Consider the following 17324-nt stretch of genomic DNA (forward strand, 5'->3'; position numbering starts at 1 on the left):
CTAAATTTTGTTAATATTCAACAAAAAAAATTGAGAAAATATGTACTAATTACTTGGTATTCTGGAAACAAAAACAAAAATAGCTTGACTGAGCACTTTCATATTTTAGAACTATTAGCAAGCTACAGCTCACATATATAAAATGTATTATGTTCAAAGTTCTGTTGTTACCATGAAGTACACAAAAAAAATGAAGTCACCAAAGGTATTAAGAAAATACCTACCTGTAACATGTCATCAACCATTGTTAATATGTACTGCACTGTCTGCTCTTTGGAGATGTGAGTCATCAGATTAATAAATGTCTTAGCACACTAGAAAAAAATGAAATTAGTATTATTCTCACTTATAATTTATTTTACTTTCATAAAATAGGACATAAATGCAGAACAGTAATAATCTAACAATAACAGTAGATATATACCTTTTGCAACTACTGTTACAACAACATATAGGAAGATATTACTGAGACGTATCAAATTTACACTATTTCCAGTGATAAGCTTCAAACTATTTACTGCTTTTAAATACACATCTGTAGATACTATCACTATGGATTGATCTTGGCAGCATAAAGTTATCTAGATAACTAAAAACTACATTTATATTTAAATATGTTTATTTGTTCTTTACATCATACAGCTACTGGGAAGCATAGCACCTGAATAACAGTGCTACATTTGCGATCAGAAAGCCATGAATGGTATGTTTTCACTATACAACACATCAACTGTACAATATTTCTCTGGAACTCAATAAAACCTGAAGAAAATATGATATCTACCAATGTCCCCTAGACTGTTGTGACAATCAGACCAAACTATACATGTACTCCTTCAACCAACCTGGACCCTAAATCAGAAAATATAACAGAGAGGGATTCCATCCTATTGGGAATCAGTTCTAAACACATGTAGGACAAAATTAAAATTATTCCATAAAATCTTTTAAATTACCTAGAAAAGTATGATTTTATGTAAGCAACATTACTCAGTAATAGGTTTGGAGCCAAACTTTGAAAATCTTTCCACACATTAAGGGCATAGAAACTGACACATACTCTATTCAGTATTCATTTGTTCATTCATTCAGTACAACTTCAATGTAACAAACAGAAGGTAGTAAAGGTCATGCTATAGGGAAATGAATACTTTATCAGAGTCATACTCATTCCACTATGCTACCTATAACATCATGTCTTCCATGGATACACAGTCCACTTACTATATTGAACAGTGGAAGTTTAGATTACAAAATATTTCTATAATAACCTTCACAGTATTTAGAAAGTTAGCAGTATAATTAAACATTTTTTAGTCAAAATATTAAAACAAAATGAAAATACTTTAAGTGTGTGTGTGTGTGTGTGTGTGTGTGTAGATAATACATGGCACTTGTGTTATAACTTTTCTTTTTGATATGCTACCATTTTGTTTGGCTAAAACCAGAAGTTTATTGCATGGCAATAACTCATCCGTAAGGCCAACCTCACCAGTCATTATAATTTAAAAAGAACCAGATTAATTTCTTAAGAGAAGACAACTTATGCACATCATTTCCCCTAGACTTACAGTCCACATGACATGAACTCATATACTATTGGCAGGGATTACAAATTAGTACACTCTATCAAAAGGGAATATTTATAGTGTATATCAAAATCACTATGAATGTTCAAATTTTATTATCAATAATCACATTTCTAGGGCTGAAGAGATGGCTTAGCAGTTAAGGATCTGGCTGGCAAAGCCAAAGGGCCCAAGTTCAATTTCCCAGGAACCACATAAGCCAGAGGCACAAGGTGGCACATACATCTGGAATTATTTGCAATAGCTGGATACACTGGTCTAGTATGCTCATATTCTCTCTCTCTCTCTGTCTCTGTCTCTCTCCCTCTCCCTCTCCTTCTTCTTCTCTCCCTAATAAATAAAAATAATAAAATATTTTTAAAAATAATAATAATCACATTTCTAGAACTTATTGTCAGGAAATAATTAAGATTGTCCATTCCAAGTCTGTTTATAACAGAAGAAAAAACAAAAAACAAAAAACAAAGTTACCAAAACATGTAGAGAACTGGTTTAGGACATTATGATTCATCCATTAAGTGGATAATGGCACGATTATTTTCAAAAGCCCCAGGAATCCATTTGGCTGAAAGCACATTCAGATAAATGAAAGGACATATTTCACCTCATTTTCAGAAACCTTCTATAAGTGTATAGGTTACACAGACACAGAAATGTCTAGAGAGAGATAAAATGATAGCATAATTTCTACCTCAGGAGAGTCATAGGTAGAACAATGCTTACTTTCTTCATTTGTTTTAACAAATAAATCACAAAAGTAGATAAAACTTCAAAATATATAACTATATAAACAGTTTAAAATACTGTGCATGGAAAAATTCCAAAACAACCCAAAGATAAATGATAAGAAATTTGTATTTACTACAAATATGGCAAACATAACAGGCTGCTTATGTAAGAAGATTATATAGACAGGCCGAAGTTATAGCTAAATAGTACAGCCCATGCTCAGCATGCATGAAGCTCTACGTTCAAACCCTAGCACCTGCTACCAACCAAACTCTTACAGATTAAAATAAGAGACCAAAAGTAGTTCAAAGAGGATATAAGAATTAATAAAATATGATGGAGAATGGAATTTCAAAGGGGAAAGTGTCAGGGGGGAGGGAGGGAATTACCATGGGATATTTTTTTTTATAATCATGGAAAATGTTAATAAAAATTTAAAAATTTTAAAAATAAATAAATAAATAAAATAATTAATAAAGCAACAAGAAAAAATATAATGAAATCTCATGTAATCAAGACAGGATGTCCCTTTACCCTAAACATTAAAATATCTTACCCATATTGGGCTTTCAAACATTACTAATGAGAATGTAAAACAAAACAAAGTATTTTTTTTAAAGAAATCCAGGTGGAAAACTTCTTATACTTAAAAGCAGTATAGACTCTATAGAAATCTAAGATAGCATTCAGTTGGGCTTCATGTGCAAGCCTGTAATCACAACTACTCAAGAAACTAAGGTGGGCCAGCCAGGACAACTTAAAGAGACCCTGTTTTGTTTTGAGGCAGGGTCTCATGCTAGCCCAGTCTGACTTGGAACTCACTCTGTACTCCCAGGCTCACCTTGAGCTCATGGCGATCCTCCTACCACTGACTCCCAAGTACTAGGATTAAAGGTGTATGTTACCATAACAGGTTTCAAATTATTTTTTAAAAAAATAGAAATTAAAAAATAGCATTGGAATATGGCTTGGTGGTAGAGCACTTGCCTGGGCAAGTTCATACCCTAGGGTCTACAAAAAAAAGGAAAGAAAGAAAAAGAAGGTATTCAAAAATGCAAAAGGGGCTAGAGAGATTGCTCAGTGGTTAAAGTGCTTGCCAGCTAAGCCTGGTGGCCTAGGTTTGATTCCCCAATACCTATGTTAAGCCAGATGCACAAACTGACACATGTGTCTGGAATTTGTCTGCAGTGGACAGAGGCCCTGGCACGCCCATATAGTGTCTCTGTCTCTGTCTGTCTCTCTCTCTCTCTCTCTCCCCTCCTTGCAAATAAGTAAATAAATAATATTTTTTAACTAAAATTCAGAAAAGAGTCAAGAAGAAGGGCCAGCCATTACGGCACACAGAGGGGGAAATAGAAGAATCACAAGTTGAGGGCCAGCAAGGGGCAACTTAGGAGAACCCTGCCGCCAAATAAAAATAATAAGAGCTGGGATGCAGCAGAATGGTACAGCATTTGTCCAGCACGCGCAAAACCTTAGGCTGTCCCCAGCATCACAACAACAACAATAGTAATAATAACAATAACTACCAGTGCACTCCTCTATAGGGTAATGTCACAGTCATTAAAATTTTTCTAAGGTTTTTATTTTTAAAGTGGGGTGTAATGCTCCAGATTGAACTTGTAGCCTAACTCTACCACTAAGCCACACTGAAGCCCTTTCTAGAATTTCCTATGGGAGATCAATGCATCTGAGACAAAGAATACATAGGTCACCTGGCTGCCTTCAGCTTGAAGCATCTCCTGCTTCTCTTCAGGGTTTCTTCTCATCTCAAATCTCTGAATGAATTCACAGTCTTCAGCAGAAATCATCTGGCCCCTAGAGAGAAAGAAGGACTTTTCTTCAGTAAGTGTGAAACAACCACTCTGGAATTCCTAGGCTTTTTCCTCTCTCCTCTGTAGTGTTCAAAAGCACTGTAGCTGGCAAAGATTTTCTCCCATTCTGTGGATTGTCTATTTACTCAGTTGCTGATTTGCTGAGCTATACAAATAGCTTCACAATTTCATGAGACCTCATTGGTTGACTGTCTTTAAAAAGTCTTTCCCATATGCCTGTATCTTGTGGTGGTCTCCCTACTTTTTCTTCTATTCGTTTGAAGGTTTCAGATCTTACAGTGATGTCTTGATCTATTTGGAGTTAATTTTTGGGCAAAGTGAGAGAGATGTCTAGATTCACTCTTCTACATGTAATTATCCAGTTTTCAGCATCATTTGTTGATGATATTATCTTTTCTCTGGTGTGTGTTTTTGTACTTTTTGGCAAAAAAAAATCATGTGGCTGCAGTTATTTGAATTTATATCTCAATCTTCTATTTTAATCCATTGACCTATGTGTTTATTTTTATACCAATACATGCTGTTTTGACCACTAAGGCTTTATAGTGTAACTTAAAATTGGGTATGGTGATTCCACCAGCAGTATTCTTTTTGCTGAGGGCATTTTTTTGGTTATCTGAGGCCTTTTGTGTTTCACAGAATGGGAGAAAAACCTTCACTAGTTATATAACTGACAGAGATTTAAAATCTACAATATATAAGAACTCAGAAAAGTCAATAACAACAAAAAAAAAAAACAATCAATAGATGGGGCAAGGAACTGAACAGAGAATTCTCAAAGTAAGAAATACAAATGTCCAAAAAACATCTAAAAAATTGTTCAACATCATAAACCATCAAGGAAATATAAATTAAAGCTACTTGAAGATTCCATCTCACTCCAGTCATAATGAAAAGTGAAGAAATGGCTCAACAGTTAAGGTGTTTGGCCAGGCGTGGTGGCACATGCCCTTAACCCCAGCGCGCGGGAGGTAGAGGTAGAAGGATTGCCGTGAGTTCGAGGCTACCCTGACACTTCATAGTGAATTCCAGGTCAGCCTGGGCTAGAGTGGGACTCTACCTCGAAAAACCAAAAAAACAGTTAAGGTGTTTACCTAAAAAGCCTAACAACCCAAGTTTGATCCCACAGTATCCACATAAAGCCAGATGCACAAAGTGGCACATGTATCTGGAATTTGTTTGCAGTAGCTACACGCCTGGCATGCCCATTCCCTTTGGCAGCAGGCATGGTGGTGCCACCTTTAATCCAAGCACTCAGGAGGCAAAGGCAGGAGGATTGCTGTGAGTTTAAGGCCAGCCTGAGACTACATAGTGAATTACAGGTCAGCCCAGGCTAGAACAACACCTACTTCAAAAAAAATTAAATCATACCAAAACTTGTGGGACACAATGAAGGCAGTCCTCAGGGGAAAATTCATAGCACTCAATGCCTTCATAAAAAAGACAGAAAAATCCCAAATCAATAGCTTAACCATCCACCTAAAGGCATTGGAAAAACAAGAAAAATCCAACCCAAAGAGCTCCAGAAGGAAGGAAATAATTAAAATCAGAGCAGAAATTAATGAATTGGAAACCAAGGAAACAATTAAGGCAATTGACAAAACAAAGAGCTGGTTCTTTGAAAAAATAAACAAGATTGACAAACCTCTGGCCAATTTGATCAAGCAAAAAAAGGAGAGACTCCAAATTAACAAAATTCAAAATGAAAAAGGAGAGATTACAACAGACATCAGTGAAATCAGCAGAATCATCAGGACTTATTTCAAAAACCTCTACTCCACAAAACTGGAAAATGTGGAGGAGATGGATAAATTCCTGGATGCATATCATCTACCAAAGCTAAACTCAGAGCAGATCAACCACCTCAATGAACCCATCACGCTCATGGAGATTGAAAAAGTAATAAAAAACCTCCCAAAAAAGAAGAGTCCAGGACCAGATGGATTCCCAGCCGAATTTTATCAAACCTTCATGGAAGAACTCAAACCAATCTTCCTAAAACTGTGCCACACAATTGAAGAACAGGGAAAACTACCCAACTCCTTCTATGAAGCTAGTATCACCCTAATCCCAAAACCAGGCAGAGACGCCACAAGAAAAGAAAACTATCGGCCTATTTCCCTAATGAACATAGATGCAAAGATCCTCAACAAAATTCTCGCAAACCGAATCCAACAACACATCAAAAGCATTATCCACCTTGACCAAGTGGGATTTATCCCAGGAACACAAGGGTGGTTCAACATACGAAAATCTGTCAATGTAATACACCACATAAACAAGCTTAAACATAAAAATCACATGATCATTTCGATAGATGCAGAAAAGGCCTTTGACAAGATACAACATCACTTCATGATCAAAACATTGGAGAGAATCGGCATGGCCGGTTCACATCTTAATATAATAAAGGCAATATACAAAGCTCCAAAGGCCCAAATAATTCTTAATGGAGAGAGACTGGAGGAATTCCCATTGAGATCAGGAACAAGACAGGGATGTCCTCTCTCACCTCTGCTTTTCAATATAGTTCTGGAAGTCCTAGCCCAAGCAATAAGGCAGGAGAAGGAAATAAAAGGGATACAATTTGGAAAGGAAGAAGTTAAGTTAGCTCTATTCGCTGATGACATGATTGTATGTGTAAGAGACCCGAGAGACTCCATCCCAAAACTCCTGAAGGTGATTAACTCCTATAGCAAAGTAGCAGGATACAAAATCAATGCACAAAAATCGGAAGCATTTCTGTATGCAAATGACAAAGACACAGAAAAAGAAATAAAGGACATAGTCCCATTTTCAATAGCAAAAAATAAAATAAAATACCTTGGAATAACGTTAACCAAGGAAGTAAAAGATCTATACAACGAAAATATAAAAACTCTCAAAAAAGAAATTGAGGAGGACTTGAAACGATGGAAAGACCTCCCATGCTCCTGGATAGGCAGAATTAACATTGTGAAGATGACAATCCTACCAAAGGCAATATATAGATTTAACGCAATTCCAATTAAAATCCCTACAATGTTCTTCACAGACATAGAAAAAATGATCTCAAATTTCATATGGAAAGGCAGAAGGCCTCGCATATCCAAACATATCCTCAGCAAAAGAAATACCTCTGGTGGCATCACCATACCCGATATAAAGTTATACTACAAAGCCATAGTAATAAAAACAGCATGGTACTGGCATAAAAACAGGAGTATAGACCAATGGAATAGACTTGAGGACCCGGATTTTGGGCCAAGCAACTATAGCTACTTGATATTCGACAAAGGCCCAAACAATATAGACTGGAAAAAAGATAGCATCTTCAACAAATGGTGCTGGACAAACTGGATAACCACATGCAGGAAACTAAAACTTGATCCACACATTTCACCATGCACAACACTCAAATCCAAATGGATCAAAGACCTCAACATAAGACCAGAAACTCGAAAACTACTGGAAGAAAATTTAGGAAGTACTTTCCATGATATAGGAATGGAAAAAGACTTCCTGAATAAAACCCCAGTGGCTCAAGTTCTTAAACAGTCACTCAACCATTGGGATCATATGAAGCTGAAGAGTTTCTTTACAGATAAGCATATAATAAACAAGCCAATAGAATACCCACAGAGTGGGAGAAAATATTTGTAGGTTATCCAACTGATAGAGGCCTTATCTCTAGAATTTACAAAGAACTCAAAAGTCTAAACAATAAGAAGACAAATACCCCACTCACAAAATGGGGCACAGAGTTAAACAGGCAATTCACAGAGGAAGAGATACAAATGGCAAACACACACCTAAGAAAATGTTCATCATCCCTAATCATCAGAGAAATGCAAATTAAAACAACTATGAGATTCCACCTTACCCCAATAAGGATAGCCAACATCAAAAGGTCAAATGAAAATAAATGCTGGCGAGGATGTGGAGAAGCAGGGACACTCATTCACTGTTGGTGGGAATGCAGGATGGTACAACCACTTTGGAAAGCAATATGGAGACTCCTGAAAAAGCTGACTATAGAAATACCAACAGACCCAGTTATACCATTACTGGGCATGTACCCTAAAACCTTCAAACCAAAAGCCAGAGAGATTTGCTCAACCATATTTGTAGCAGCTCAATTCGTAATAGCTAAAAGCTGGAATCAACCCAGATGTCCATCGTTAGAAGAATGGATAACAAAGATGTGGTATATCTACACAATGGAATTCTATACAGCAGTAAGAAAAAACGACATAAAGAAATTTGAGGAAAAATGGTTGAACCTGGAACAGATCATTCTCAGCGAACTTACCCAATCACAGAAAAAAAATCGACACATAGTCTCACTCATCTGCAACACCTAACCTGAATTTGCCCAAGATGCCTTACATACCCAGCAAGTACCTCATGGACTAGACAATAAGATGGATGGGAGGGCGGGGAGGGAATCAAAGGGTGGAAAACAGTAATCCGGACCCAAACGGCAATGGTACCATAAAATTCTACTTCCTAAAAGACAGACCAAATGACTGAACCTTCACTAGTCCCTTACAGGAAACACCTGAACCACAAGACACTGGAGAGGGTAGGATCAAGACTGACCTAAATCTCCTACATCTTCCTTCCCTCCCTCTCCCCCTCTCCCCTCTATCTCTCTCCTCTCTAACTCTTGTATATTAGTTATCTTTTTCCTCAATTTCTTAGTGGACACTGACCTGTAACCCCCACTTCCAGCTTGGGCCTACAATCCACAATGAGCTTTTGATCAGAGAAACCTACAAGGTTTCCCAAAACAATGACAGACTTCTGTCAGAGTAATTGATGACCCACCAAAGGCCAGTGGTAAGACCCTATTGCTGAAGACTCCATATGCAGCTGACACGTAAAATGGAATGACATGGCTGGAAGCCAGGAGAGAGTCAGTCCCCAGACAGTCAGCGTGTCTAGTGCCAGAAGGCGCTACATAGGCATCTGGGGGAAGTGACCAAGATCTGTCCAAGCAACACATTGTTTAACCTAAGTAGCAACAATTAACCGGATGTGATACCCACACAAGTGCAATAGTGGTACACAGCCATGGGGAGGAATCAATTGCTCTTGATTTGGCTAACTGATCCACTCAGTGGTACTAGACCCTTAGCTGGAGCTGGGAAACAAGTCAGAACCATACCCAAACACAAGCCCACTCTACAATATCAAGCTACCATCAATCATGGGGTATAAGAGGGCCTACACCTATCAAACTGTCTATCAAAAAAGTAAGTGTTATCTCAATTTTCTGGGTGCTAACTTACTCTCCGTTGGAGAATCTGCTTCTCTTTTCCAGATAGATGCAGATCCTAAGAAGAGAGCTGCCCCAACATACCTCAGAAGGGGCCCAACTGAAACTAAGGACAACTGGCGAAATAAGCAAGGGTGATGTTTTCCTGTGAACTGGATACCAGCACAAAGGGGACGGAGATCAATGCAGAGAAAAATCAACTCCTACCAAATCAGAGAGCCAGAGCCCCAGAGGCCCCCAACACCTCAGCACTGAAGCAGACCAAAAATGAACCCAACATGGCTCAGGGAAATCTTGCGGAAGAGGGGGCGGAAAGAATGTCAGAGTTACATGTTGGGTCATGATTTTCAGAGACATTTATCATACTAATAACTGGGGGCTAACTCCACAATGCACGACCCATTTTCAATAACAAGGAGGGTCTAATGGGAGGGGGTAGATCACAGATGAGCCTAAATAATGGTACCAAACTGCCTGTATTTACTGAAAAGAAAACTAATAAATTAAATTTAAAAAAAAAATTAAGTTAAATGATAACAAATGCTGGTGAGGATATGATGAAAGAGGATCCTCATCCATTGATTATCACAGTGTAAACTGTTGAAGCCACTACGGAAATCAGAGTAGAAGTTACTCAGAAAGAATAAGAGCCACAGGGAGCATACATAGACTGTGGGATACTATCTTCCCAATATGATCCAAATGGATTATTAATGACCCTGCCATAGTTACAAATGCCCACCACAAGACCAGCAAAGTCTGACATTGTGACTTAGAAGATAGACGACAAAAAGAATGAGACAACAGGACAGAGAGAATACCTTGAAAGAAGAGAGACTTCAGGGGTGAAGGGGAAGGATATAGAGACAGGAACACAATCAAACTGCTGGATTTTCATATATTAAATTTCCTTGTTACACACTTCTTTTTGAGATATATATGGATACGTATGTATGTATGTGTGTATATATGTATATATGTACATAATACATATATACATATATACACAATATACATATATACACACAAACACACACAAATAGCATTTCTCTATTTTAATACTTAGTATAGTTTACTATTTAATTTGTTGACAAGTCTGTTTCATTAGACTTGAAACTCAAGAGGAAGGTTGACATATGATAATTAGTGTATGCTCAAAATAGCTTTACTTGATTCCAGCCTGCAGTATTCTATATGCTCTTTTAGGGGAAAATGTCTTACCCACTAGTGTCCCCACACCAACAGGCTAATAGCAGGCACATAGTTATTATTTTTGAGAACACTTGCACACAGACATACAGAATAGAGGGGCGGTATAAAAGAAATTTGTTAAGTGGACAACAGAACAAGGGAAAAAATTGAAACAGAATGCACCTAGTACAGAGGCCATGAGACTGGAGGACCAAGAAAGAACACAATTGAAAGTTTCCATGTCACTACAACGCTTTCCAATGCCAATGTTAAAGTTATGCTAGTCTGCTAGTGTTTTGTGGTCAACAATATTCTATTTATACTATAAAATATTGATCTATTTATGTTACAAACAGATCTGATCTTCATAAACATAGAACTCCTTCTCTTCAGTTTAAACACGCACTGGACTAAAGAAATTAGGGGCTCAGAGGATTTAAGTAATTACACCCAGATAGTGACTAACCAGATAAACATCAGTAAGTACGTCTTCCACTGTCCTTCAGTGACTATCCCACTGTTATCCATTTCCTCAAAATAGTAGCCTAGATGTTACCCTACATCAAATTGAGCACCAACTTTCTCAAATGTATCCAATTCTGTCCATTCTAACAATCTTAATACTGCAGCTACTGCCTCTCCCTACCTGTAGGCATGTTATCCACAATCTACCCTTTAAGCAAACAATCCAACCAAGAAGCCAACTGGATTATCCACTCTCAATGAAGAACTTCAACAGACAAAGCAGTGACTTTTATGACACTGGTTTTCCTGGGTTTTGCTGTGGTGTGGTAGCAAACCTTCAAGCTCACTGAGCAAGCACTTATCTCCAACTCCAGCTCTGGGAGAAATGTAACATTTTTTTCTTGTTTTGGCATTTGTGGGGTAGTACATGCATGACGCATGTATGCATGTGTATGTACAGTACATGTGCCCCAAGCTCACACACACTGATTTCAGGATACTCCTCTATCACTCTTCTGCCCTACTTCGCTGAGACAAAGTCTCTCACTGAATCTGGACCTCTCCATGTTTTGGTTAGACTGACTGCCAAGGGAGCCCCCATAATTCTCCTGTCTCTACCCACTCAGAGCTAGGGTTTCAGGCATTCAAGGCCATGGTCAGCATTTTATGGGGTTGCTGAAGATTGAACTCAGGACTTCTTGTCTCAAGTACTCTTACCCACTGAGCCATCTCCCCCACTGCATAATAATAAATTTGAAAATATGCTCTTGGAACACTAATGAGTATGATGAGTGGTCTTTAAAATGTAGCTCCGAGACACAAACTTCCACCTCTAGTCAACTATCATTTTCATCAGTTTTGCATGCTATGCATTATATATGTTTTTTGTTTGTTTGTTTGTTTGTTTGTTTGTTTGTTGAGTTAGTGTTTCATGCAGCCCAGGCTGGCCTCAAGCTCACTCTTCAACCTCCAGCTCCTGAGTTTTGGAATTACAACATGTGCCACCAGACCCGGTTTCATCAAGTACTGAGTGGGGATCAAAACCAGGGTTCAAGGGCTTAATATGTGCTAGGCAAGTGAGCTCTCTACCAACTCAGCTACATCCCCAGCCCTGAGCTTCCTTATTAGACTTCACACTAATCATGGGTGTTCATTAAGAATCTCCTTGAAAACTATCAGCCCCACCTGCCTCTCAGCTTCAGCTTTCCCTCAGTACTTGACTCCAAAACATAAGTGACTTCTATCACATCACTTTTCTTTCCTTCCTTTTCTGACCTGGGCTGGTTCGTACCTCTTTTGGCAATGTGATAGTCTCCCACCCCCAGGAGGCCATTATAGTGATACCAAACTTAGTGCAAACACCTGATCAGGATAGTGCAACCGAGAACTCTTGAACTTGGGTGAGCCTCCTGCCTCCGCCTCCCTGCTAGCTGGGACTACAGGTGTGCACCACAACTAGCCTTTTCTGATGATATCTTTTGTATTTGAAGGATCATTCTTTTTTAATCACATGGTCAAATGATGCTGATCTTTGAATAACCAATTGAGAGAAGAAGAAAACTTTGGAAGGTACAATTAGCTGACACTTTTCTGTGCAAGTATCAGACCCTGGACATCTTTGTAGTATCATAGTTAACACACTGAATTAAAATGATCTGATTTTTGTTGTTGCTGCTATTTTTTTTGCTTTTTTTGATGCAGGATCTTACTCTAGCCCAGGCTGACTTGGAACTCACTCTGTAGCCCCAGGCTGGCCTCAAACTCATAGAGATCCTCCTACCTCAGCCTCCTGATTGCTGGGATTAAAGGCATCAGCCACCATGCCCAGTTAGAATTATGTTTGTGTAGTATGAGAGGCAATTGAAATGTTATTGTACCTTTCTTTTTTTGCATATGGTTATGGGTGTGCACAAACGTGTCTGTGGAGGCCAGAGGACAACCTCAGGTGTCATCTTCAGGAACATGACCTTTGCTGGTAAGGGCCTTCACAGGACAGAAGACAGCTACATGTCTGTCTGCATATGAGCAACCTCAAGCCCAGTATACGAAGTGGACCCAAATGATAAGAGTGAATTTAAGAAAAGGACAAGAGGGGGCTGGAGAGATGGCTTAGTGGTTAAGCACTTGCCTGTGAAGCCTAAGGACCCGGTTCGAGGCTCGGTTCCCCAGGTCCCACATTAGCCAGATGCACAAGGGGGCGCACGCGTCTGGAGTTCGTTTGCAGAGGCTGAAAGCCCTGGCGCGCCCATTCTCTCTCTCTCCCTCTATCTGTCTTTCTCTCTGTGTCTGTCGCTCTCAAATAAATAAATAAATAAAAATTTTTTTTAAAAAAGAAAGAAAGAAAAGGACAAGAGGAAACACCTGCAGCAGGCTGGCCAGTGTCCTTGAGCTTACCTACTCCACCCTTTTCTTGTAACCCTGCCCTGCCATGCCCTGCCCTGCCTACAGACAGGAGTAGTAACCAATCATGTAATGACAAATATGTTCACCATTACTACGTGTGTTTTGCTATAAAAAGTGTGTGTAAAACCTTGAATTGGTGCTCAGGTTTTGTTGTTGTTGTTTTTTGTGGTTTATGGGGTTTTTTGTTGTTGTTATTTTTGAGATTACTCTGCCTGGATCTTAACTGGCTAATAAAGCTGTTTTCTTGTGATCCCACTTCACTTTACTCTCCACTTCACTTTGACACAGTCTCTCACTGGTCTAGAGCTCACCAGTTAAGCCACACTGACTAGCCATCAGGCATCAAGGATCCACCGGTGTCTGCCACCCCAGCAATGGGATTACAAACACACTACCACACTTGGCACTTTCCCTTGGGTTCTGGAGATCCAAATCAGTTCTTATGCTTGCACTTAACTAACTAGGCTCTCTGCCCTCTCTATATCCTCTCTGCAGGCATAAGTCCTAGAAAAACAACTCAAAATTGGCATAGTCAATAAATGTCTGATAAACTACTAAATTAATGGAAATAAAGTGATCTGGGCATCTCTCCAACAACAGAATAAGCTATTTGTGGTGGTTTGAATTAGCCATCCCCCATAAATTCATGTGTTCTGAGGACTTGTTCAACTGATAGCAATTTGGAAGGTGCAGACTTGCTTGAGGAGGTTTGTTGTTGGGTTGGGATAGGCCAGCTCTTCCTTGCTAGACTCCAGCTCACTCTCCTGCTGCTGTTTGCCACCTACTGTAGCAAAGACAGGAAGTCCAGCTCATGTCATGTTTCCCTGCCATCAAGAAGCTTCCTCTCTACACTATAAGCCAAAATAAAAACTGTCCTCCCATCAGCTACTTTTGGTCGAGTGGTTTGTCTCAGCAATGAGAAGATAGATATCAATAGCACTGTTCAATATAAAACTAAAAATTTCTCAATTGACATTTCAAGGTCCATATGCAAATCTAATTTAAATATTCTAATACAATAACTACACCCAAATACATAGAATAGAGTGAATAAAATAAAACAAGATCAATAAATGCTTACTTAACATATAAACACATAATGCTGAAACATCAGCACAATAAATCTCAATACACAACGCAAAAAGGAAGAATGCAAATGGACCAAATGCATTCAGCATATTAAAGCTTGTATGCAACTATGCTAAGACTTCAAGTATACTATTCAACAATAAGCTTGGAAGATACAGATACCTATTTTATATTTACTGAGCCTCAAATTAAATGGATTGCATGAGGTAAGAACTAGAGTCCCAACCCAGGCCTCAAAACAACTGCACTTTTTGCAAGAGCTGGCTGGCAACCTCACTCCAGAACCACTCTGACCAGCAAGGTATAAGAGACCCCCCCCCAACCCTTTCTCCCCTATAGCCAATGAACATTCCCCCCATATTTCCCACTCACTCAAGTGATGCTTCCCAGAGGGAGATAAAATCACTAACTGGCTATTCTACTTCAAAGCCAACAGAGCCCCAAGATGTTTCTAGGACACCAGGCAGTATCCCAAAGACAGCTGGTTGTTTTAAAGAGAAAATGTTTGTTCCGCGTTTGGTAGTATTTTTCCAGCATTTCTCTCATAGGAGCATGACCATGAAAAATCCTAATGTAAAAACACATGACATCCATGATTCACAGCAAATTAGTACTTACTGAAGATAGGACTGCCAGTTTACTTTGTTTGCACGAACTTCTGCAGCCTTAGCTGCGATGATGTTGGTTGGGACAGCAGCATCCACAGCACCTCGAATATCCATTTTTGTCATCTAAAGTTTATGATCTTGAATGTTTTCAACTGATCTTCAACTGAGATGCAAGGTAAAAACAAAACACTACAGATTATTTTTACAACTACTATTGTTAATAGTATCACTTGAATTTCATTCAGATCTAGAATTAACTATCCTAAATCTGACATCACTAACATATTTTAAATCTTGTCCACTGCCCCCAAAAAAGGTTCTCTACAGCCTTCTTTTCCAGAAAAACTTCTGAATTTTTCAGCCTTAATATGAGTGAGACTTTTTAAATGAGAATGATACCAGAAATTAGGACTAAACAGAATATGCATACAAGATAGGAAACATTTTTTTTTCCTTTTGATACAGAGTATGGAATCCAGGGCTTGGAGTATGCTAAAGAAACTATTTTTTGATGGGGGGGGGGGCAACAAAGGATACAGAAAATACAATCACTGCACTTTAGTAGCATTAATTAAGCCCTATTTTGCAGTGGCCCGTTAGAAATTGTAATTCCTTTATAAAATTACTCACTTAAAATATACAAAGTAGGGCTGGAGAGACGGCTTAGCGGTTAAGCGCTTCCCTGTGAAGCCTAAGGACCCCGGTTCGAGGCTCGGTTCCCCAGGTCCCATGTTAGCCAGATGCACAAGGGGGCGCACGCGTCTGGAGTTCGTTTGCAGAGGCTGGAAGCCCTGGCGCGCCCATTCTCTCTCTCTCCCTCTATCTGTCTTTCTCTCTGTGTCTGTCGCTCTCAAATAAATAAATAAATAATTAAAAAAATATATATATACAAAGTATAAACGTAAATTTTCAGAAAACACTTCCTTTTCCAACCAAAATTCACAGTATTTTCAAAGTCAATATTAGAAGAAAATTCTGAAACAAAGAACTATTACAATTTAGGTACAATTAGGAATCCAGTCTGGCAACAAGAACCACCTACAATAATGAACTTCCAAGTCATTCTCCTCAACTTACAAATACAAGCTCACGCTTAATTTTATCACGACACAAAATTGAAGGTCTTGCCCATGGCCATGAAAAAGAAAAAACAAAGTCATACTGAAAATTCAATTCCACGTTCCCAATGACCTCAGTTCATCTGGAATTTCATCTCTGCATATGAGGATTTGCTGCCTAAACAAGCAAGTGCTGAGCAAACTGCAGAACCCTGAAGGAAACAGGCTTCAACCGGGCCTGGCTGGATCCCCAGGACCAAACAGGCTCGGCCCCGCGACCTTTGCAGGCGTGGCCTAGGTACCCCGCACCTGTTACCCCGGCCCCTGGACTACTCCAGACTCCAAGAGGCAAGGGCCCAGCCCCAGGCCCCGAGCGCAGGTCCTAGGCGCCCAAGCCCGCAGCCCCCGCAGGCCCTCGCGTTCCTGCTCGCCCACCTCCGCAAAAGGCTCGCGGTGTCGCAAAACCGGGCGAGGCCCGCAAGGTAGGAAACCTGGCCGTCGCCGCGGAGCACCGGAGGGCCAGGGAGACCGAAGGACAGCGGCCCAGGGGAGCTGGAGAACCCGCCAGCGCAGCCTCACCTGGGCAGGTGCACCGCGCCGAGCCCCGTGACCGCCTGACCGCGAGGACGCGGGCCCCAGCAGAGCCTGACGCCGGACAGCGGGCCGGGCGCCGCGTCGCCGAGAGCCGGCCAAGCTGCGATTCCGCGGCCCGAGGCCTGGGCGGCGGCGGCGACAACCAGGGAGCCTAGCGGCGGCGCGATCCGCACTCGGGAGACGTTGGGCGCAGCACTCGAAGGAGGAAGCCGGAGCCGCTCGGTGACAGGAGCTACGGTCACGTGAGCGTGGGCACGTGACCTCCAAGGAAGGCGGAAGCCGAGCGGGTCCAAAACAGCTTGAAGGGGCGGCGTGCGGGCCTTCAGAACCTGGCCCAGCTCAGACCCTGCCAACCTGTCCCGGAGTGTTGTGAAGCCTCTGGGCCCCAGCGTCGTGCTCCGCGCCTCAGCTGCAGGCAGCCAGGGCCCCAAGCTGGGAGGGAGGCCAAAACTTAACCATCATTATTCTGAAAAACTTTTGGTTTAGTGCCTTTGATTGGTTTG

The 17324-nt window shown here is 40.3% G+C and overlaps 1 protein-coding gene across 2 annotated transcripts in view; it reads right to left on the reverse strand.

Annotated features, from left to right (window-relative positions):
- Atp6v1h (ATPase H+ transporting V1 subunit H) overlaps positions 1–16950 on the reverse strand; it is a 105577-nt gene extending 88627 nt beyond the window's left edge. For both annotated transcript variants that reach the window (XM_004653360.3, XM_004653359.3), the window contains exons 1-4: positions 16807–16950; positions 15180–15332; positions 4034–4136; positions 225–314 (exon numbers count right to left, since the gene is read on the reverse strand). In XM_004653360.3, the coding sequence (XP_004653417.1) occupies positions 225–314; positions 4034–4136; positions 15180–15292 (306 nt within the window). In that variant the 5' untranslated portion in view covers positions 15293–15332; positions 16807–16950. The remainder of the gene's footprint in view (positions 1–224; positions 315–4033; positions 4137–15179; positions 15333–16806) is intronic.
- Positions 16951–17324: the final 374 nt, after the last annotated feature.

The sequence above is a fragment of the Jaculus jaculus genome, chromosome 2 (assembly GCF_020740685.1).
Source record: "Jaculus jaculus isolate mJacJac1 chromosome 2, mJacJac1.mat.Y.cur, whole genome shotgun sequence".
Classification (NCBI taxonomy): Eukaryota; Metazoa; Chordata; class Mammalia; order Rodentia; family Dipodidae; genus Jaculus; species Jaculus jaculus.